The 25221-nt window shown below is 44.3% G+C and overlaps 1 protein-coding gene across 2 annotated transcripts in view; it reads right to left on the minus strand.

Annotated features, from left to right (window-relative positions):
- The window catches only part of COL26A1 (collagen type XXVI alpha 1 chain), a 382256-nt gene that overhangs the window by 73500 nt on the left and 283535 nt on the right, over window positions 1–25221 (minus strand). For both annotated transcript variants that reach the window (XM_083172204.1, XM_083172203.1), the window contains exon 4: window positions 75–136. In XM_083172204.1, the coding sequence (XP_083028330.1) occupies window positions 75–136 (62 nt within the window). The remainder of the gene's footprint in view (window positions 1–74; window positions 137–25221) is intronic.

Below are 25221 nucleotides of genomic sequence, written 5' to 3' on the forward strand. Positions count from 1 at the left end.
TCTATAGCTACAGTTCTTCTTTTATTATGTATTGCATTTCTTATTAAATAGTACTTAAAACCAGACATGCTTACCTTGGTTTCAAGGCTGCTTATCCTGTCTACTATTGTCGCCAGTCTTGTGCAGTTCATACATTCTGAAACAGAATATGAAATATATATTTAATAAATATTAAATAAAAATACATGAGGGAAGAAATGTCTTACAGTATGTTTATAAGAAGTGTGGACATTTAATAACAAGGTATATTTATATTTAGTCATTGGTTATATTTTCAACATATTTGAAAGACAAAATAGCACTCTTTGGGCCATATGTAATAGTTTGCAATTTTTTTTGCGCAAAATCGCACATTTACCACAAATCACAAATGTAATAGGGTGCTGGTAGTCTAAAAGGTGCACATTTTTACCTTTATTAGAAAACCGCACATATCAAATTGCTTCCAGATGTTTTCACATTGAAAATATAGAAATCGTAAAATATAACGTTTTTTTTTTTAAATCGCACACAAAAGTTTGCAAAAATCATCAGAATAATAGACCAGCTTTTGGCTGGTGGGTGAGTTTGACAGAAGCATGCATAGATCAGCAAGATCCGTCCATGCTCCTGTCTGGAAAAGTGCTGAAATAGTTAAAATAAGATATTAAAAATGGCGTTGGGTTCCCCCATTTAAGATAACCAGCCAGGGGCTCTTTGAGATTGTCCAGGTTGTAAAAATACAGGGAAAAATTAGCATGGTTCCCTGTATTTTAACCACCAGCACCTGGCTCTTGGACCCATCCTGGTTCAAAAAATACGGGGCTTATGCGCAATGCAAACAGAGCACATGTGCAGTTGGCTGATAATTGCTCAATTTTCAAATTCTTTAATTAGTGATCCATGCTGAAAGAGGCCCTTTATACTGTCTGTCAGCACGGCCCTTTATACAGTCAGCATAGAACTTTATACAGTATGTAACTGTTCCATACCACCCAACTCTCCCGTTTTTCATGGGAACATCACGTTTTTTTTTGGGACGTTCCTGCGTCCTCCTGGGGCCGGCAGTATCCCGTGGCGGGGAGGGAAAGGGGGGGCAGTTGGGAGTCCCCCCTGTCCCTTGTGAATAGACGCTGTGTGCATATTCCTGCAGCCTGACGGGCTGGGGACATAGCCAGCAGCTCCCAGAGTCACAAGCCATGCCCCCACAGTGGCGGAAATGGGCTTGGCCTCACAGCAATCAGTCATACCCCCTTATCGTGAGCCCATGCCCCCAAAATGTCATGCATGCGAGACATCCCTCCTCCCTCAGGCTGAATGTTGGGAGGTATGCTGTTCCTAACATAAAGCATGACAAGAACCTTATCTCAGATACCTTAGGCATGGTGAAACCAAACCAGGTAGGGTTCTCCAGAATGATGAATCGCTGAGTGACCTGCAGTGCATCCTGTTTAGTGATTGATATAGATACCAACCAATCATCTGCTACAGTAACTGCCATTTTACAGGCTGTGATATAGATGTATGAAGCAGTGAAACGAGTGTAGACGTACTCCAGTACAGAAGTTGCCTGTGGCAACAATCAGCTTTGAAATAAAATGTATCAAGTGCATTCTATAAATGATACACAGCAGCTGAATGGTTGCCATGGGCAGCTTTTCCACTGGTACATTTCTCCACTCTTTTCACTGCTTGATACATCTATCACTGTGTTTGAAAAATGACAGTTAACCTGGATATCCACTGGACAATATATCGGCCAATCAATTGAAAGTGGATGCATCAGCACCAGATTTCACAGACATATTGCTTCGGCCCTGCAGCACTGCCAATGCTGTCTGTATGAGTGGTCTGATGACTGCTGTACACTTCTTGCAGAGGCCGCTGGCGACAGACATCACAAGTAGGTCACAAGTAGGTGGGCACGTGTAAATGCCTACCCAATTGTGACATCAGGCATGACATATTCAGCCAACAATTGGTGTATGCACTTACCAATCGTCAGATAGGTCAGCGGATCAGCCACATGGCCAACAAGTTGTCCTAGGTCAGTGACGGCTAACCTTGACACTTCAGCTGTTGAACTACACATCCCAGCATGCCCTGCCTCAGTTTTAGCATGGCCAAATAGTAAAACTGTAGCAGGGCATGCTGGGATGTGTAGTTCAACAACAGCTGGAGTGTCAAGGTTAGCCATCACTGTCCTAGTGTGTACACAGCCTTAGGAGCTGATTGGCTAGTACTTCATCTGTCGCTCCACTTTCTCTCTGTCTACGGTTTCTTACATCTCCCCTTATGTGAGCACACAAAACTATATTTTTTTGCATGGCTTTATATTTGCCTATCCAAGCTTTTGCCAAATTGTCTATACAGCTTTATACACATCTGCTATCTGTGCTAATGTTTCTGCAGTTTTGTTTATTATTATGACTCTAGATTAATTTGTGATGAAAGTTAAAGTTTAACCAATTGGCTCAGTGAAGCATGATACATTCATAACCACAAAACACAGGAAAAATGACATTGATTCCAACGGCATAAACAAAACTATACACAGTGAATAGTAGAGCAATAGTCACATCACAAGAAATGGCAATAGTATACGCAATCATCTAAGTAGCATACAGAGCTCTTACTGTATACACCCCAGGACTTATCTCCCATGTTACCGTTTGCAGGGTTGTGAATAGGATCCGGTTAGCCTACCAGTGATTGGGATTCGGGGTACAAGCAACTGGGATCCTGACATGGATCACAAAGCCAGCGCCAGAATCCCGACTATCGACTTCGCAATCGTATTTGGGGATGGTAAGGGTTCGACTGGAGGGAGGGGTGATTATTAGGTTTAGAAGGAGGGATATGCTGTGGGAGGAGGGAGAAGGCTGAGGTCAGCCGAAGCAGCTATCTGGTATGCACTTCTAAGGTTACAGTTGGTAGAATGAGCAGTTAGTAGAAGTATAACCTCAAGAACCAACCAACCAGCTCCTAACTCGTTTTTCCAACACAGCCTGTAACACTGCAGTTACTTCCTGATTGGCTGGTGCTCTCTTTCCTTTTTATCCTTTAAGGTTTAGTACTAGCTGGTTGGCTGGTAAAAAACTTTCTCTCTGCTTTATCTCTCCATCCCAATGGCTTAGTGAATAGACCCCTTACTCTCCATGGGGCCCATTTATCAAACCATATTTGTGGCTAAATCCCCGAAAACAACCTTTTTCAGGTGGTAGCTGCAAATATTAAGTATCCTCGAATGTATCAAAGGTGGACCACAGCAGGAATCTCCTATCCCTCTTAGTTCCCCTCTGCAGCACAGCCGGGCGCATCCACATAGGTTTCTATGGGAGATGCGAAGCTGGCTGGTGTATCAACATCGAGCAGCCTGGGTTCGCATTCCTGGGCTATCGCCATTCTGAGATGGTGACAGACCATTGTAGCCTATGGGCTACACATCGCACTGCTCCGGCAGCAGTGCGGTCAGCAGGGTCACCGGAGGGGTCAGCGCATAACCGCGGATGCACAGACTCCCCGCTTCCGAGTCAGCGATTGGCAGGGACCGGCTCTTTTCGGAGCCCTGTCCCTGCCCCCTTAAGGTTGATACATCCAGCCGGTGTGATCGCATTTTACAATGCGATCATGGTAAATGGGCCCCCATATCTACTATTAAGTAGACAGTTGCTACAGATGCTGTAGAGGGATTGTGACTGGTCGGAGCATATTCCCTGCTATGCTGTGACACAACCTATTACCATTTGTCATATTAATTTAGCAGTAGTTTGAATCATGGGAAATTTTGTCTTATACCCAAATATTTTAGGTAAAAAAAAAGGTCACTGTTCTGGGGGTTGGGGACATATGTGAGCCCTAGTTAGTATATAAGCTGTAACACATGTCTCCATACAAAACACTGTCACTTACTTTGGTTTAAAAATACTGCCGTAATTGAAATAAAATGAAATCTGGAACAATAACGTCTTAAAAACAACGATTACCATCTGGAAATTGTATAGTATATGTATTTGTGACCACATGAAAAGATAACCTAGACAGTTCTCATACTATACATGATGACTGGCTGAGAACATGTTTGACAGCAGTTATTTAATGTGTTTTTCTCATCCAGTCAGATGAATGTTCTAAGACTAAGACAAACCATGGAGAATGTGTTCCAGTGCACACAGCATTAGATGATGTTGGAACACAAGAAAACGTGAGTCTTTGTAAACGGTGAACAGTGATTGATCTCTTTGGCCACTAGTTCGATCGTCATGTGGCATTAAAGGCTGTGTTCGTAATATAAACTTCAAACAATCATACAGTTGGGTAGCAACAGCAGGTACATTCTGAATATGTTTCCTTTTGTAAATAACAGTCATATGTAAAAATACATAACAGGCAGTGACCTGTCTTCACATGTATCTAGAGAAGTGCAGTCTCTGATAGGAACAGCGTGATTTTTGGAGGAGGTGAGGTGATTGAACAAGCTGGAATACACAAACTGAGGACCAGATGCACTAAACTTCAAAACTGATAAAATGGACAGTGATAAACAACCAACCAATCAGCTCCTGCCTGACATTTTTACAAAAACAGTCTGTGACATGGCAGGTAGGAGCTGATTGGCTGGCTGTCTATCACTCATTAAGTATTTTTTATTGATTTTACAAAGAGACAACAAAAAACAAAAAAAAAACTTTAACACAGACAGTAGCATTACGGTACACCAGTAGGTGTGCAAAAGGAGTATACAATATCCAGAGCATTGTGTAAATACATAGGCATGTGCAGAGCCGGTGGTGGGCATCCTGGCGCTCACCCGCCCCGGGGGGGGGGGGGGGGGACAAGACACACGTAGTCTCGAACAACATAAGCAGGATATATAAGCCTATCACCACTTCAGGATAGAGACACATATACAATCATTCAAATACCCGGAACCATCCAGGTTGTGGGAACCGGATGAATAGAAAGAGACACAAATATAGAGATATATCTATCGTATAAGGTTCATTACACACTACCAGCCTGCAGTATAGAGTGGTTGGCTAGGAAAAATACTACTGTCCAAAAGCAAATAAGTATAAACCCGAATCAAACCATATTAATACTAATAAAAGAAAGACCCAAAAGGACCCAAATCAAACCCCCCAATAACCCCCCACCCTGTATGTCCCACCCCCAACCTGGGAATACCTGGAGCCCTAAACCTAACAACCCTCCCTCTAAAACCCACTAAACTACACTTACTAGCCTATAATTACTACTAGTCTACTAAAGGCCACTTTTGCAACCCTTAAAGGAATTCTTTGTCCCAACTTGTATCCGTGAAGCGGCGATTTTTAGACATTTATATCAATTTAAAAAACGGGGAATTTGAGAATGTTGTTATAACATCCTAGGACAGTGATGTGGAACATTGGCATTCACTGTCCTGCGGCATTTTTCATTCATTTCAATGTACCTTGTCATTTGAATGGTGGTTTCACGCTACTTAAATTAATGTGAAAGCAAATGAATAACCCATTACCAGCCAAATGGGCATGTTGTACAATAGTCTGTTATTTGGAAACCTCTTGACTTGTCAAGTGAATTCTAAAATATACTACATTATTTTATTTCTTTGGGGTAAATTTACTAAGATGGGAGTTCTATTTCAGATATTATGTTGCTATACGCAACCAATCAGATGCTATCTATTATCTCCTAGAAGGTACTATATAAATAAGAAATGGATTCTGATTGGTTGCCCATTGCATCACCCCATGGGAAATAGAACTCCCATCTTAGTAAATGTCCCCCTTTATGTGCCTGGAGCATCACAATGCGGTGACTGAGCCCCCTCCCCCCTCCCCCCTGTGATACCTGTGATGTGGTGTACGGAGGGGTCTCCTTCACATCCCTGGGCAGGGAAGCAGGTCACAATGTCCTGGCCGCCTCCTCCATCCCCCTGCAGCCAGAAAGACCTCTGGCTGTGTTGCTAGGGGGAGGTGGAGTTTAACGGAGGTACTGTATGCCGGGGACTCATTGAAGTGGTGTCGGTGTCTGCGGCAGGCGGGATAAGAAGCCCATTGGCTTCTATAGGGTATCGCCACCCAAAGGTGGCGATACCCTGGCCGGCAAAAACGCAGCAGCTGGGGGTTAGTACATTTGAAAATGCAGTAAAACCCACCAAAATGGGGGTTATACCGCATTTTTACCTTAGTCCATCCCGCCCTGTATCTTACTGTATATGGTACAATTAGAGTCATCACTGTGGCTTCTGTCTGGTCATTGATCTCAATGGTCAGCTCTTAAAACCGGCACCACTGAAATCAGTATAGCTAGTTTGGTAATAAGTATGACAGAAATTGTAAATGCTAACTAATTATGTAAGAAGTGTAGGCACAGACACATTCCAAGCTGTGTTGTTCCAGATTTTCTGTCTGGCACTTTATAAACACTTAAGACAGACTGTTAACAAGATATTCTCCAGTGGTGAAGTCAATGAGAGATGAGTGCATCAGGACATATAATATGAAACCTGTCTTCATGCCAGCCTCTTACATGTGCATTTAGGACACATGCCATGAGGTAATTAAAATAAACTTTTTGTAAGATAATGTTTCTCAGTTATCATTGCCAAATACCAGGGAAACCCGTCTGAGTTAAAAAATAAAAACAAATGTAGAATCTGCTTATACCACCCACAGCCTTCAGCTCAAGAAGTTTATACACAGCTAAGCTCCAACTAGATAATTCATTTTGTTTTTGCTACCACTGTACAAAGAACATCAAATAGTCCAAAGGCATTTATGTAAACAGGGGTTGTGAGTTCATGTTCAAATTTTTCCAATTGTCCTCATGTAATTTCTTTTATGAGCTAAACCAAGAGTTCATTAGCCTATATATTTTGACAAAAGTGTGATACAAAGCTTAATCTCACTTTGGTTCCAGGACATTGCCTTTTTGTATAAATCAAAAACAACCTGACATATAGCATTGAGGCTCTATGTAATTGTTAATCCTTCCAAACCTTTATTTTAAATCCATGATTATGTAAACAAGTCTCAAAGCAGTGGTTTCAAGCATGTTTTTAGCCTTAAGAAACTTTCACAAAGATGGCGTAATTGTCTGCCGTTTACTGTAGGCAGCAGTTCTTGCAGCAGAACCAGCATTCTGCATATACTGTATATATATATATATATATATATATATATATATATATATAGTCCCATTGCAGCGGCACACTCACTCCACAAGCGTTTTAAATGGACTCGGTGCCTTCACCAACGGTATCCCTCGTTCAGAGATCCAACATACAGAGGCGATCAGGAGCGGCACTCGGCAATAATTAGACACGTGGAAGTCAGCTTTGCAACGTTTCGATGTTTTATTCACATCGTCATCAGGCAATGAATACAGCAATAATCAAAAAGCTCACCTTATATCCCTTAACCAAGCGTGACACTCCCCTCACATGGCCGGCAGCAAGCGTCCAGACTCACCTGTGTGACGTCATCAGACGGGGTCCGTAACCACCGTTACGGGTGTAAACAAATTCTGTGTAAGCGTCTGAGCCCGCCGCAACCAGCTGGTTCCGAGCCGTCCCATTGAGACATCATCGGCCTCAAGCCGTTGCCTCGGCAACTGACGCTACACCGACATACAAATAGATACACTTCTATCTAACATTATATACAATCAAGAACATATATAATAAATATATACAGCAGAAATACAAACTAAGTCCAAAGCAAAGGGCTTAGTGGTGGACAGGAGGTACCATGTCAAAAAACAGTAAATACAGTTTCAATGTTTTAACGTAAAGATATAGTAGCAATAATGATCATATATAAATATTCAGATAAATACATCATTTTACCAACACGCAGGCTGTTAGGGTATAGGTGGATATTGATATAAACAAGTTTGTATACATAAACAGAGCAATTATATCTAAAGTCTGTCTAGAGGAAAATTCTGTAGCCTAACTGCTCGTTTAAACCATGGGGGGATAATGTGCCGAGGTGATGTATCCACCGAGCCTCGCATTGCAATAATTTGCAAGAACGATCTCCCCCCCTCAATGAGCTGGGAATATGATCTATAATCATATAGCATAAAGTGGCAAGCCCGTGCCCAACCTCAGCAAAGTGGCGGGCCACTGGCTGGTCCGATACGCCAGAGGTAATTGCGATCTTAATGGCATGTCGGTGAGCTGCCATCCTTTCCCTTAGAGTCGGTTCGGTTTTACCGACATAGCTAAGCCCACATGGGCAGGTAATTAAATATACAATGTGGCTGGTGGTACAAGATACTCTATGCCAGATCAGAATTTTTTTGCCACTATGAGGGTGACAAAAACTACTGCCTGTGACCATAGCTCGACATGTAATACAATTCAAACATTTATAACAACCTAGTTTAGGTGCTAAAAAAGATGAAGATGAAGGGCTGATTTTGTCTAAGCCAGTGATGTCCGTGCGCATAACCTTGTCACGAAGATTACGGCCACGGGTATAACAAGGCATGAGTCTGGTAGTACTGAGATTCAAATCAGGGTCGGTGCTCACCACCGGCCATCATTTTTTACAGGTATTTCTAATGGTTATACTATGAACATTGTAATATTCTCATTCCTCCCTTTAGTGCTAGTCATCAGTAATCTGTCCCTGGGTGTAGCCAGAGCCTTATCCCTTGCCTTATTGAGATCTTCCAATTTGTAACCCCTCAACAAGAATTTATTAAGCATATCATCCTTCTGCCCTCTAGCCGCTATTGGGTTGCTGCAAATGCGACGCGCCCGGATAAACTGGGAAAATGGCAAACCAGCCTTAGAGGGAGTAGGATGGAAGCTGGTCGCATGTAGAATGGTGTTGCAATCAGAGTCCTTCTGGAAAAGACAAGTGCTAACCACACCATGTTTAAGAGAAACCTCAATATCTAAAAAATTAACTTTTTCCCCATCGATGGTGTAAGTAAACTTAATGGGGCAAGATGTTTCATTGTGTGTTTTAGTAACCGATATAAACTCATCTCTAGTGCCCGTCCAAATGATGAATATATCGTCTATATATCTGGCATAAAATTTAATCTTACCAGACATATAGACGTTGGAGAAAAAAATGGCGAGTTCACATCGCATCATGTAGGCATTGGCGTACGATGGGGCCACTGAGGACCCCATCGCAACGCCAGATACCTGTAGATAAAACTCACCATCAAACAGGAAAAAGTTGGAGGTAAGAAGCATAAGCAGTAGGTCACAAATCAGCTGTACATCAGGGCCCTGATATAGAGGGTTATTAGAAATGAGATCCCTTACGGCTTCAACCCCTTCATGATTAGGTATCACCGTATAAAGGCTAGTGATATCGACACTGCATAACCAGCTTTCTTTGGGGATGTCTTTGACAGAAGCCAATTTATTGAGGAATGAGGTAATGTCCTTTAAATGGTTTTGGTGGTTAACAATACACGGCTGAAGCAGGGCATCAATAAACATGGACGTATTCTGGAAGAGAGAATTTCTAGCGGATATTATAGGCCGCCCTGGGGGCCTCTCAATATTTTTCTGTATCTTAGGGAGGGTGTATAGGATGGGTACCACGGGGTGTTTCGGCAATAATGCGTCCAACACTACTTGTGTGATATCCCCATCCTCCACCGCCCTCCCCAGATGATCTGCTAGACATTTAGTAAAACGCACAGTAGGATCATTATCAAGTTTGATGTAAACAGATGTATCCGACAACTGTCGCTGTATTTCAAGTCTGTAGACCTTGATATCTTGTATAACAATCGCCCTGCCCTTATCGGCGGGGCGGATAATGATATCAGTATATTGTGCAAGGTCTTTCAGAGCCCGAAATTCAGCTCCAGATAGATTTCTATACGTATCGGTATTATCAGAAGCAATTAAAGCATCAACCTCAGAATTAAGCATGCGACTGAAGGATTTGATTGAGGCATTGTTCGTGAACGGCTCAAAAGTAGATTTTGGCTGTATTTTCAAAACCTGAGGTGGAACATAGTTAGTACAATCAAATATAGGCTTAATAGTATTTTTGGTATTACCCTTAGTCCCACGAAAATGTTCATGTAACCGGAGCTGGCGGTTGATCCGATATTTTTCCACTTCCCAATCAAAGGACTGGAAGTTGCCCGTAGGCACAAAAGATAGTCCGCGGCTCAAAACTTGCTTCTCAGTGGGGGTTAGAGTACGTGAGGATAGATTTATTACTGCTTCTTTTTGGCAGCTGGTGGCTTGTTGCCTCTTTCACGTCCTATATATATATATATATATATATATATATATATATATATATATATATATATGGGAACGTGGTATGACTTCTGCGCCTTCAGTGTATCAATAATCCATCTTAGTTACTTAATATATGCGTACCATCAAATGAGTGAAGAATTCTCATGTAGTAATATCTTTCTTTACAACGACCTCCTTCCCTCGCTTTCTCAAAAGGGCGTTTCAAGCATAGGGAAAGTCGATGGAGGAGTGTATTATTACAAGTGATCACTTTTGGTGACTTGATTAAATAATATTTATAAGTGCTTGTGCATAAAGAGTATAAAATTGGTGAACAACGCCACCTAGTGGAATATTCAAGTTAATCCACGTGCTAATCACCTCGTGAAAAAAGGCTTTTTTATAAAGGGTAAATTCAAGCAACTCACACTTGGAGCATGTATATCCAGGTGTTATCCAATGAGTATCGTCCAGAGCCCTTAAAGCCAAAACAGTCTCCCAAAACGGGAGTTTTGGGAGACTGTTTTGGCTTTAAGGGCTCTGGACGATAAGGGCTCTGGGCTCTTATACTCTCCTGCATAAAACCTGACCATCTCTCATCCTAACCTGTTTATGCTCACCTCTCCCCCTTCTGTGTTACCCCTGTCTGTCTAACCCTCCCCTTTAGAATGTAAGCTCTCACGGGCAGGGCCCTCTCTCCTCATGTGCCTTTCTTAGAATATATAAACCACTGCCACCCTGATAATTGCTTCAGTGTCCTGTCCCCTGATGCAACTATCTGTATTAACCATGTACTTGTCCTAAACTGTCTTGTAATGTAATTTGTTTTGTGTTTGCTCATAACTATGCTCTGTAAAGCGCTGCGGAATTTGTATGCGCTATATAAGAAACTGTTAATAAATAAATAAATAAATCACTGGTTAACACTTAGTGAGTGGCAGCGCTGTCTGTGCACCACACATCATATATATATATATATAGAGAGAGAGAGAGAGAGAGAGAGAGAGAGAGACAGAGAGAGAGGGGTAGATTTATTAAACGTCGATCAGGGGAATCTGCGCTATCCCCGTGCGTTATAGCAGGGGATAGCTCTTCCCCTGATCTATCACACCCGCCGAGCGTTTACTCTAACGCCGGCGGTGTGGGGCAGGAGGCATAGCGCAGGGGCGATGTTTTGCACTGCGCCCCTGCCTCCTGCCAGATTTATGAACGGTCAGCATCGCTGACCGTTCCGCCGCCTGCAGCTGTCGGCTTCGCCAGCTGCAGACGGCGATGCCTATACCTAACAACAGGGACAGCGCTGTCCCTGCTGCTGGGGCTGAGCTGCGCTGGGATCTCGCGAGACTAGCGAGATCCCGCGCATGCGCAGTCAGTCGGCCGGGGGGGAAGGAGACGGCGCATCAGTATTAACTGATGCGCTGTCTCCAGGAGGGACATCGCCGGAGGGGGGAGTTAGCGCTCCCCCACTCCGGCGGCAAGATCTTAGTAGATCTTGTCGGTGTCCCCTCCTGCTTCGCCTCGCTAATGAGGCGAAGCAGGAACTGTTATAGCGGCGCGATAGGCGCCGCTATAATAAATCTACCCCAGTGAGAGGTTCCCCAACCTGCGCTCAAAGCGTGTAAAAGCAGCACCTCTATAGGGTCCTCTGTTAGGTAGAATCCAGGAATAGGTATGGAAAGAAAAAGAAGTTTCAGAGGGCGCTATGAGATAGTTTTGAATTTATATTATAACAATATTTAATATAATATACACTTCATAGGAAATGGCATAAAAAATGACCTAATAATGACATAAAACATATACAGATGTACAGTTTTGGCTGTATAGAAACCCTTCAAGAGACTTGGCACTTGATATCTCCTTTGATAAATCGTTAGCCGATGTTAGTAATGTTCTTTGGCTACTTGTTAGTAATGATAGGGGTTTTTGTGAATCTGCGCACCAAGTGCGTTTGTGCGGGGTTAGCTGCTAAGAAAATGCAGGTGATCAGCCTACGAAAATAGACAATATGGAAAAACTTTCTGCGCTTCACCCCTAAATAAATGATGGACTGAGATTGGTATTGGTTTGAATGAACCCTTTATTGAGTGCACACACAATGGGGCAGATGTATTAAGCCTGGAGAAGAGATAAACCGGAGATAAAGTGGAAATAACTTGGAAGAGTTAACGCACCAGCCAATCAGCTGTGTTTGAAATATGACAGTTGGGATCTGATTGGCTGGTGCGTTTTCTCCTTCCACTTTATCTCCAGTTTATCTCTTCACCAGGCTTAATACATCTGCCCCTATGTCTGATAAGTGTCAGAAATGTGCAGTAAAACTTATGCTAGCATGCATGCTAGCTAGAGTGGAAATTAGACCACCCTAATTGACGGAGTTAGAGAGCCTTAGTGGGAGGACATCAGCAGATAGTTGGAAACGGCCACCCCTGACCATTAGCAGCAGACCATCAACAGTCACAACATTGTGACCAAGACTTGGAGCACTTACCCTCCAGAACATTTCTTGCTAGCATAAGTTTTACTGCACATTTCTGACACTTATCAGACATTGTGGGTGGCATTCTATGTGATGAGATAAAATCGCTTTTTTTTTATCGCACCACTTCGCACTTTTGCAAATCGCAAGATTGGCCCGTTTTTCGCATATTTAATGAGATGCGAAAAACGGGCCAAATAGTGCGAATAGGTGCGAGGTGGTGCGATGTCTTTAGTCCTGAAAATGTGCGATTTTCATGTCTGAAAATCGCACGTTTGCAGGAAAGCGCAAATAAAAAAAAAAAAAAAAACGAGCGCGGGGTCCCCCGCCAGAGCATAACCAGCCCCGGGCTCATTGAGCCGGTGCTGGTGACATAAAATCAGGGTCCCCGACAAATAGGGGTCCCCTTGATTTAATGAAACCAGCACCAGGCTCAAGGTCCGGCGCTGGTTCCCAAAATACGGGGGACAAAATGACTAGGGGTCCCCCGTATTTTAAGAACCAGCACCGGACCCAACCAGCCAGCAGGGTAATGCCACAGCCGGGGGACACTTATTATATAAGGTCCCGCGGCCAAAGCATTATCCCCGTGGCTGGTCAGCATGGGCAGGGGTCCTGGGGAAGTGGGGACCCCCCCAATGAAGGGGTCCCCCCTCCAGGACTTACCAGCCCATGCTGAAAGTCCGGGGCTGTCCCCGATGCCCCTGGGCGGTGGGCATCGGGCTGATGGATTGTGTAAAAAAAAGAAGGTAAACTATTGTTTTCTACTGGCGAACTATGAGTCCCAGCAAGCCTACCCCGCATGCTGGGACTTGGAGAACCACAAGTCCCAGCATGCGGGGCATTAAAGGGCCCGCTGGCACTTGTAGTTCTACAGTACAAAAAATAGTTAAATAAAACACACTGACACCCTGAAAAATAAAAGTTTAATACACACATAACACACACACACTGATACTTACCTACCTTGAGCCCGTAGGTCGGTCCCTGGATCCTGGGTCCGGGCTCCGGGGCTCCAGGGCTGAAGAGTCCGGTTCCGGGGCCTTGGTCCTGGTTCCGGGGCTGGTCCTGGGGTTCCGGGGCTCCAGGGCTGAAGAGTCCGGTTCCGGGGCCTTGGTCCTGGTTCCGGGGCTGGTCCGGGGTCCAGGATCCGATGAAGTCCACAGGGGTACCTGAGGAATGAAATCCTACTCACCTGGTCCCCGGCGACGACATCGGCATCCTCTCCGGCAGACGCGCTGCTCCCGGCTGCTGTGGTACCCGCTCTCGGACTGAAGAGGCACAGAGATGTTTCATCTTCCGCGCCTCTTCTCAGAATGATTCCATTGGCCGCCTAGCGGCCAATCAGGAGCCGAGAAAGTCGGCTCCTGATTGGCCACTAGGCGGCCAATAGAATCATCCAGAGGAAAGGCGCGGAAGATGAAAATCTCTGCGCCTCTCCAGTCCGAGAGCGGGCACCACAGCAGCCGGGAGCAGCGCGTCTGCCGGAGAGGATGCCGATGTCGTCGCCGGGGACCAGGTGAGTAGGATTTCCAGCCCCGGAACCAGGACCAAGGCCCCGGAACCGGACTCTTCAGCCCTGGAGCCCCGGAACCAGCCCCGGAACCAGGACCAAGGCCCCGGAACCGGACTCTTCAGCCCTGGAGCCCGGACCCAGGATCCAGGGACCGACCTACGGGCTCAAGGTAGGTAAGTATCAGTGTGTGTGTGTGTTATGTGTGTATTAAACTTTTATTTTTCAGGGTGTCAGTGTGTTTTATTTAACTATTTTTTGTACTGTAGAACTACAAGTGCCAGCTGGCCCTTTAATGCCCCGCATGCTGGGACTTGTGGTTCTCCAAGTCCCAGCATGCGGGGTAGGCTTGCTGGGACTCATAGTTCGCCAGTAGAAAACAATAGTTTATCTTCTTTTTTTTACACAATCCATCAGCCCGATGCCCACCGCCCAGGGGCATCGGGGACAGCCCCGGACTTTCAGCATGGGCTGGTAAGTACTGCAGGGGGGGGACCCCTTCATTGGGGGGGTCCCCACTTCCCCAGGACCCCTGCCCATGCTGACCAGCCACGGGGATAATGCTTTGGCCGCGGGACCTTATATAATAAGTGTCCCCCGGCTGTGGCATTACCCTGCTGGCTGGTTGGGTCCGGTGCTGGTTCTTAAAATACGGGGGACCCCTAGTCATTTTGTCCCCCGTATTTTGGGAACCAGCGCCGGACCTTGAGCCTGGTGCTGGTTTCATTAAATCAAGGGGACCCCTATTTGTCGGGGACCGGCTCAATGAGCCCGGGGCTGGTTATGCTCTGGCGGGAGACCCCGCGCTCGTTTTTTTTTTATTTTAACTGTTTATTTTTTTTTTTTACAACAGAACCCTGCACAGAACATTGCGATCTGTGCAGAGTTCTGGCTAATTCGCCCATCAGAACCTGGTCTGAATTTTGGGCGAATTATAGACACACTTTATACAAAGCGCATACCATTAAATATGCGATTTGTATACTTTTTCATGTGAAAACATCTGGATGCGATGTGCTGCGAAAAGCAGCCATCGCATTTCCAGTGTGTCCAACTTGTTGGCAAAAATCTCACTTTTTTCACATTTTCGGAGCTCATTAAATATGCGAAAATGGAAAAAAATGCGATTTCGGCCGTTTTTGCGAAAAAATTCGCAAAAGTCTATTTATCTCACCCCATAGAATGTCACCCTGTGTGTGCACTCAATAAAGGGTTCATTCAAACCAATACCAATCTCAGTCCATCATTTATTTAGGGGTGAAGCACAGAAAGTTTTTCCATACTTGTTAGTAGTGTTCTTTGGCTACTTGTTAGTAGGAGTTAGTCGGTTAAGGTGTGAATCCCAACGCGTTTCGTCAATAAGATTTCCTCAGGGGCAAGAACAAACCGATATACTTAACAATTGAATAGGGTGTAAATCAAACACAAAATCCAGAATCCCATATACATCCGGGATAATCGGCCGTTGGTGAGAAATCTTCTAAGATGAAAATCTGCTCTAATAAGCTTAGAGTGTATGGCCTTTTACCAAGCCAACTACTGTATATAGGTGATGTGTATCATTTGGATCCCAAAACTGAAGTGATATGTTTATGTGTATGTTTTATGTCATTTTATGTCATTTTTTATGCCATTTCATATGAAGTGTATATTTTATTAAATATTGTTATAATATTAATTCAAAACTATCTCAACGGAGCTTGCCCCGGGTCCCCGCCGCCTCCCCTGCCATCACCGACGGTCCCCCCTATATATATATATATATATATATATATATATATATATATAGATATAGATAGATAGATAGATAGATAGATACATACACAGTATATATACAATTTTTTTTAAGGGGGCACAAAACTCCATCCCAGTCACCTAGGATGAGCTAGTGAACACCTGTGAAGAGAGCCCCCTCCCCCTCCCATCGCATATCAGCCATTAAAAAAACAAAAAACTGTAGAAACCAATACACATATTAACACATATTGCACATATTAAATCTTACAGGGAGATGTCTCGATCTCATCTGGCTTGCTGCTGCTCAGCCATTATGCCAATGCCGCTCAGCCTGGATAGGCTATAATTCATCATTCCTGGAGGTGGAGGACCGCCACAGCGCTGAGTCTCCTAGGCTGGCGGCATGTTGGAGAATGCGCAGTAGTGTTGTCCCATTCTAACGAAGGTATGAGGCTGTAGAGTCACTATATAAATATGTGTTTGGCCAACTTGAGTCAATTGTTAAGACTTTTACCCAAGCCAGAGCAGTCTTTGGCAAGATGTGATTGAGGGTATCCCCATAGCTTGTGTGCTTGTGCTCATAGGCGTATCTATAATGGGTGCAAGGTGGGTGTTACACAAGGGCTCCTGGTCCAGCGAAGCCCACAGCGCACATACTGCCCCTATGTAATTACACTTATCCCTCCATTGTCCTTTGGCGGCCACTGCACACATATATCACTGGTAAAATGGCAGTCTTGGCCATTTTCCCAGTGATTTGCGAAATAGATATTTAAAGTGCAGACACCATGTCCCCTGGGACCTGCACATGTGCAATAGGCTTATGTGTAAAGCCAGAGTGTACTTGCTGACAGAGAGAGGAGAGGGCTAACGTGGAGAATGCTTCTGGTGGTGTATGTACAGTGCAAACTGTGATGATTATTTTCGGAGAGACAATAACATCTGACCTAATGTTTTAGTAAAGTGATTCTCTGAGGATATAAATTATTGACAATGTCACATTTTTCTAAACAGGAAATACTTTCATTCTCTGATTGGCAAAGTAAGGCACTGACAGCAGATGTTGGAGTCCCAACATCAGTATGCAAATGTGCATTCTAATCCACCCCCCCCCCCCCCCCCACACACTATTTTAGCACCTCTGATTGAAAAATAACAACTAATCCTATTCAATCTCTAGATATAATTTACAAGATAAATAATAGCCAGAATCTGTTTGATGATTGCTATGGACAGCGACAGCACCACCATTTCTTTAACTTGCAATTTGTGCCCATTATATATCCATATTAGGGTAATAGGCTGAAATGATAATAGTTGACTGCAAAGTCAGAGATGCAGAAGACGACAAAGAACCCTGTCTCTGACAAGTTTGCTGCAATCTAGCATGGTATGTCATAGGTAAATGTAGGGGGGTTCCAGTTGCCCAGAAACCCCTCTCCAATTTGCTTAAATTGTGACAACAATAACAATGGTATATAATAGGATTACTTGAGCTGCAGCAACATAATGCAGTGTACAGTATGCCCAGTGGCTACCAAGTTTGCTGTGTGTGGGGGAATTTGAGTCTTCATTCAGTGCACTGGACCAGAGAGCAGCTGCCAGGAAGAAGAAACAGGAGCCTTACCATGAGGTGAGAGATTGTGAGCTTAGAAAGTGCAGTACTGTTCTATTATGTTTGTGTATTTATTCCTGACCACTTATTTATATTATTTAAATTGATACAGCCTATACTACAGACAATCTATAGTGATAAATATTATAACTGTATTCCATACAGTATTCAGTGTACAAACGTTGCAATGAATGTCAGGCAGATGGTACTGTAGTTCTGCTTCTGTCAGATCAAATGACAGCATTACTGTATGGGCAACAACATTTGGCATTCTAGTAGCTCCCCTATTGGAATACTGGACCTTACTGAAGCCACACCTCTGCAACTGCCACTGGCTCGGAAGTCCAGGTACAGAGAATATTGGGGTAGATGTATGAAGCAGGGATAAGGGAGGAGATGTAAGCCAGAGGAGAAGTGGCCCATGGCAACCAATCAGGTGCTCTGTATAGTTTTTATATTATGCAAATTATATGACTTCAGTGCTGATTGGTTGACATGGGCCCCTTCTCCGCTGTGACACTTCTCCTCCCTTGCTTCATACATCCACCCCATTGTCCCTCCTGGAATCGTTCATCTTGGGAGTTATGCCCTCGACACCCTTAAGCACCATGATACCTATTATGTCATGTTGACTAAACATGATGCTAATAAACTTTTGGGGGATTTTAAATTCCCTTAAATAAATGTTAAAAACTAATTCCCAAATAATGAAAATATTTTGCAAGCATTTCCTCTAAATTAAAAAAAGGACAAATATTAAAAAAACTGGGACTGTACTTGAAATTTGGGGACAGTTGACCAATATAGTATGTTTAAGTCTAATACTTAATGTATTAAATAGAAACCATTTGTCTGAATGTGACATTATCCTTTACACTGCCTTGACAAAAAAATGGCTTTCCACAATGCATAATGGCGCTCATTGTTCCAAATACTGGAGCATTTTACCTCAAAAAATGGAAATGAGGTGCCAAGCTAGGACATTTTGTGACTTATAAGTGTGAACCATTACTTGCAGTCTTACAATCCAGCCATTCAGCTCTTTACATCCACAGTATCCCAATTAAAATCCACCAGCTTATCCTTGGATGCGGTCATTTACTATAGTTGCCTGATCCATAAAATCCAGCATAAAGTTCTGCATTACAAAATTGTTCCCTGCCCAGCAGGCAGCACAGCCCTGTTACACATTACTTACATAAGTGGCCTTTCTATACTTAAATCCTGGCAAGCTCACCTAAAGGTGGGAATTAGGAAAGATTAACAATCAGTCCTCAGTGGAGAATAACACACCAAGGCAGCTACGTTTTCATTTAAAAAGTCTTGAAAATTATCCCTATACATGAATCTAATGTACAATGCAAGATGCGAAGCATCACAACGCAGCGAGTTATGATTATTAACCCCTTGAGTGGTGGGTTTTGCTGGGTCAGGACAAACCTACCAGGGCAGTTTGTCCTGCCCCAGCAAAACCCACCACAGAATTCAGGGCCCCCCTCACCTCCGCTCCGCCGTCTGTACACCGGAGCTCCCCTGCCGCTGACCCAGCCGCCAGTCACAGTAGTGACCACAATTGGCGCGCTGGGAATGTTCGCAGCAGTTCGGGAGGACTCGGGCGTCTGAACTCCCAAGTCCTCCTGAGCCACCCCGGACATCCCCGAGCCTGCCGAATTCATTGCTGCTGTGAAGTGAATGGCGGTTGGCTGGGGAAGCAGCAGGGGAGCTCCGGCGTACGAAGGAGCGAAGGTGATGGGGGGGGGGGGGGGTGCAACAGAAGTGATGGGAGGAGGGGTCCTAGAGGTGGTGCACCAGTGGTGCACAGCTGGAGGCACCGCTGGCGCGCACCTACTGCAAAATGATATGCCTGGAAATTTTCCGCTGCATGCATACCACCCAAAGGGTTAAACAGAGCCGAAAAGGTTTTTCTATTTATTTATACAGTATATATTTGTATACACACAGTTAGATAGATAGATAGATAGATAGATAGATAGATAGATAGATAGATAGATAGATAGATACCTTACCTAAATCAGCACTAGATTAAACATTGTGATTTTATTTGGTTTGTTTAATTACTGGCACAGAGTACAAGTATATCCCAGCTGAACTAGTGGGGCAGGTAATATCTTTGGCCTGGGGTAATTGGTAAAACCATAAGCTTGCTCTTTGTAATGACTATTTTCCTTCTATTACCTATGTACATGCCAGCACACACCTGGCTGTGCCAACATAAATCTAGTTAATCTCTTCATCATTTTCCAGCTCTGAAAGATTATGCCAAGAAATTACAGAACCAATGTAAACTTACAGCTTTTAAATTAAATTGTTTTCATCCCAAGTCCTTCAGAAATCAGTTGCACATTTTATTGGTATGTGCTTAACATTTTTATCCATCCCCCTAAACCCCAATTACAAACGCTCCTTATAATGAAGAACCACATGAAACTTTCCACAATCCAAATTTCGGGCCACATGTTTTACAATTTGGTTTCCATGGCTGCAGGTAACGTAATATTAACGTGTATTTTTCTAGTCCTGTGAATTTCCAAGGCACCCATTGTGGAGTCACCGGTAGGATGGACTCCTGGCAGGACATCATGGGCACATAAGCCCATATGACAGAGTTTAAAGAGGAGAGAGGTATACTGATATTACTATTATAAAATTAAAGGTAGAGCCATGCAGTTTGTCTTAGATGGTTGACCCGCAGGCTGGGATCCTTGATGACAGATTATGTAACAAGTGAGCGGCTGTTAGGCATTACATCATGATTTTCAGCATCATGACTTTGGTATGGGTCTTGTCGCCATAACATCGGTGATGGGTGTTCCTGCTCCTGTGGTGGAGCAGACACGAAACACCTCGGTGAGCAAGACAGAGAAGCACTTCTCTACGTTCCTAACATCTGCTCTCAAGGCAGAGGTTCCAAGTTATGCTACATGTAATGGGACAGCTCATATATCTGCCCACACCACTTTCTCCAGAACGATCATGTGCTAACAAGACACAGTGAAATCTAAAAACAACATTACTGATGTGTCCAGTCATTATCTGTGTAATGTATATAGATCATAATAGATTTACTCACCTGGGCATGATTTAATAAATACACAAAACATTATCTATCTGAAACCATTTTTTTTTTCAAGCTTGCTACTTTTTGGTTGGTTAAAAATAGTTCTGTAAGTAGATTCTCTAGACAACTGTCTACTGTAAGTCATATGTCAACTGTATCCTGAAAGAAGTACATTCAGTGGCGTAAGTTCATCCCAGTTGCCTGGAGGCAAGATGTATATTGGTGCCCCCACCCCACACACACACACACGCACACACACACACACACACACACACACAAACAAACACGTACACGCACAACCTTATATAAGATATGTATATGTCTGTTATGAATTATATATCTATATAGAGAGAGAAAACCCATATATTTCAGAGCTCTGCCACAGAAGCAATATTGTTGACTTTCAATGAATGGATTTCATTTTGCAGGGCCGGAGAGGTGCCCCCTTGGGAGCAGGAGCCCGGTGGCAGATGACTCCATTGTCTGCCTTTGAGTACATTATCAGTAGTTTATGATTGGGTCTCAGGAACATACGGGTATCTACAAACAAAAGGTGCACGGTAAAAATGTATATGTACAATAAATAACAGTATAGCACATATAGGGCTTAGACCCTCATTCTAATCGGTTTGCCCTGTTGAGAATTCGCAACAGGGACTGATGTAGAAGATCTGTGCATAAACGTATATGTGCATGTGCCGGTCTTCTCTGCGGGTGCCCTCGGAGACTTGCATAGTCTGCGAGGCGCTCACAGCGGGGTGGGCATGCGAACGCCCAGCGTTTTGATCGATTTTACGGTACTCTTTACCTAGAAGGGCGCCCGTCGTGGTGATCGCGGGTACATTTATGTCTGGCCGCGACCGACGCGATGCCCGCGATTTCCCATTGAAACCCATGTTAAACATGGAAATCGCGTCGGTCGCGTCGCGGCCGTCCATAAATGTACCCGCGATGCCCGCGACGCGATGCACCCGATTTCCCATAGGAATCAATGTTAAATGGCCCGACCGACGCGATTTTACTGTTAAATGCCTCAATGGACCCGATTTGGCCATAGGAATCAATGTTAAATGGGCTACAGAGCCCAAATAGGCACAATTAACCCTTAAATGTCCCCCCAAATTTTTAACGCCACCCCACGATCCACGCCAACCCGAAGCGTGGCGAGCGTAGCGAGCCCGCGAGGGGCGGCGGTACGCGTCCTCCGACCTTTTCATGCCCTACTATCCACGTCGGCGTGGAGTTGAGAATAGAATAGTGTGGCGAGCGCAGCGAGCCACCGAGCCCGAAGCGTGGCGAGCGCAGCGAGCCCCGCGAGGGGACGCGGATACCTTCACAGTTATACGCATCCCCTCGCGGGCTTCACAGGTGTCCGTGGCCACGCGGACACCTGTGAAGCCCGCGAGGGGACGCGTTTACCTGTGAAGGTATCCGCGTCCCCTCGCGGGGCTCGCTGCGCTCGCCACGCTTCGGGCTCGGTGGCTCGCTGCGCTCGCCACACTATTCTATTCTCAACTCCACGCCGACGTGGATAGTAGGGCATGAAAAGGTCGGAGGACGCGTACCGCCGCCCCTCGCGGGCTCGCTGCGCTCGCCACGCTTCGGGTTGGCGTGGATCGTGGGGTGGCATTAAAAATTTGGGGGGACATTTAAGGGTTAATTGTGCCTATTTGGGCTCTGTAGCCCATTTAACATTGATTCCTAAGGCCAAATCGCGGGCATTGAGGCATTTTACATGAAAATCGCGCTCAATCAGCCTTTTTAACATTGTTCCCTATGGGAAAATCGCGGTCATCGCGGGTAGCAGATTTTTATGTACCCGCGATTTACCCGCGATGCCCGCGATGACTGCGATTTTTACCCCCCACGCCCGCGATTCCAATCGCTGGCGCCCTTCTAGGTAAAGAGTACCGATTTTACTTTACAATATTAAATGATACCCATTTCAGTTCTTAGATTTTAGTTTAATTTACGTCACAGTTAACATTTTCAGTGTTGTAAAATCAAAGTTTATTTGGTATTCTTGAGAAAAATCTAGCTCTTGTGTTGCCAACTGGGACCTTAGCCTCATGCCCCGTACACACAGAGCGATTCTGATTTATACAGTCCCAGTCTGCCCCTCCTTCACACAGAATAGCAAATTTCTACCCGGTAATATAACACAGGTATTTCTTGTATGTGAAAGGTAAATTGTAGGGTAAATTCCAGGGGCAGAGACCCGGGATTTATGACCTGGCTTGACCCTTTCACACAGAAAAATGACCCGTGTTGAATGACAGGGTAGAAAATTAAACCTGGTAATTTACTTTTCTGTGCGAAAGGGAGGGGGAACGGGGTGGAACTGAGTTCCACCACCTCTAATGGTAGGGGGAACTGAGTTCCACCTCTACCACAGTCCTGAAAAGTAATTCCAACAGAAAAGCCTGTCCCAGCGGCTTCTTCTTCTGGTACGGCGTATGTAATGTAAAGTTAAGATGAACACCTGTGGACATAAGGGGCATTACTGTGTGGTTTAATATGAATCAAGGGAACTACATCCGGTGTAATGTGTATACGATTGGGCTACCATGCTCTGCCTAACGGGGGGGTCATTGTTAGGGGAACAGAGTTCCACCACCTCTCCAGGACCACTTTAAGCCCTGGGTATAACTTTCTATTCTATTTATATATAGAATATATACTGTAGTCAAAATGAAATAGAAATCGAACGGTTTTCAGCCGCATTCAATGCAGATTCGATCCTGATGTGCTCTCCTGTTTAGTCAGAAAAATAGACTGTACAGACCAGAAAATAGTCAAAATTGAATGCGTTTTGCTTGCTGTGTGATTCGATCCTGATTCGACACCGAATGTTCCGTACATTCCCCAAGCTTAATGCTTATGATTTTACAATTTACATAGAGGATAATCTTTATCCTAAAGTTAACTAAGACCTTTCTTGACGGTGTAGTGGAGAACTGAAATAGTGCAGGCCCCCATGGTTCTGGATTGTAGTATGCCTTGTACGGAAACCCATGATTTGTGCAGTAGATCTTTGCTCAAACCTCCTAACACAATCTCAGTACTGTTAGTACTACCAACATCAGGAAACAGATTCTATTAAAAGAATTGGAGACAGGGACCTGTGGGGTATTGAATACAAATTGGTGTTACCCTCAAAAGGTGTAACACCAAAGTGCCGGCACTTCTGCAGTAGCAGGAACCGAGTGCTGCAGGGTGTTGCTCTCCTCTGAGACTACTGGACACGCCCCTGAAGTGATGTAAACAGTGACACACCCATTTCAATTAGCCAAAGTCCCCATTTCTGGTGACGCCTCTGGCCCTGTATGCACTAAATGTTATCTTTATATTAACTCCCATTCCATTATCTTTCCTTTTGGAGAGTCACAAATATGGATCTATACAGCACTTCCAGAAGCTTTTCTCAAGTATTTTATATATTTTATTTTGATCTTAAACAGCACCCAGCTGCACTTTCAACTGAGAACATGTTTGGAACAAAATGGATTTTTAAAATGATTTTTCAACAAAATTACAGTAGTTTAAAATTAGTTTTAGCCAGTATTTACTCTGCACAGAAACAAAATAACTCACGCAAAGCTTACTGTCTCTCTCTCTGCACATGTTACATCTGCCCCACCTGCAGTGCACATGGTTTTGCACATTTTGAGAACAAATTTGCCCTTTATCCCAAAAGGAGGAGGTGCAGCCCCAGGAAGTAGGGCCCATCAGGGATTTTCCCTGTACTTAGGGTGGCTAATCCCAGAATTGATGGGATCTCAGGATTTGGCCTAAAAACCCTGGGATTTTAATCCTAGAATTGGAGCTTCCATTCCCGGGATGCTTGGATTGTCCTGCGCATGCGCAAATCTAATGCTGGGCAGCACTGAGAACCTGCTCAAACGCTGCAAGGGTACTTCTGACCCTGACACGTGGCTCTGCGGCTTTGCACAGTGTGACCTGATGTCAGAGGTCATGCTGCACAGCCTGTCTACCACTCGGCGCCCACCCGCCACACCGCCACCTTGCTTACAACCACTTCATCAAAGCTTGGCACCCAACCGACTCAACTCCACGGAGTTCCCAACCACTGCACCGCCGCTAGGCTCCTGCGCTGGCGCCCGGCTCCCGCACCGACACCCGGGTAAGTGGCAATGGTTTGGGTAGGGGGAATAAAGTACAACATTATATTGACAAACTCAATCCTGAGTATCCCAGGAACCCCAGGATTAGGCATTTTTTAATCCTGAATCCTGGGATTGAATAAAATTCCCTGGGATTGCCATCCCTACCTGTACCCTTATGGGCCAGTCCATACTTGAACCTATACAATCGTTGGTCTGATCAGCCGATACAGGTAATTGGGATGACAATTGTATAGGTGTGTACCAAACTTTAAAAATGTTGCATATAAAGTATATTTTCATTAGAATGAAAGTATAGTATACAGTTGCATTCAGCAGTTGTTGAATAGAATAGAAGACATATTTCAGATGTTAAATCTCCTCCCATGTTTTGATTTTCTAAAATATCTGTTTTTATTTGAACCACACACTACACATACTATGCAATAACCCAG

Source organism: Crinia signifera, chromosome 2 (genome assembly GCF_055691185.1).
Source record: "Crinia signifera chromosome 2, ASM5569118v1, whole genome shotgun sequence".
Lineage (NCBI taxonomy): Eukaryota > Metazoa > Chordata > Amphibia > Anura > Myobatrachidae > Crinia > Crinia signifera.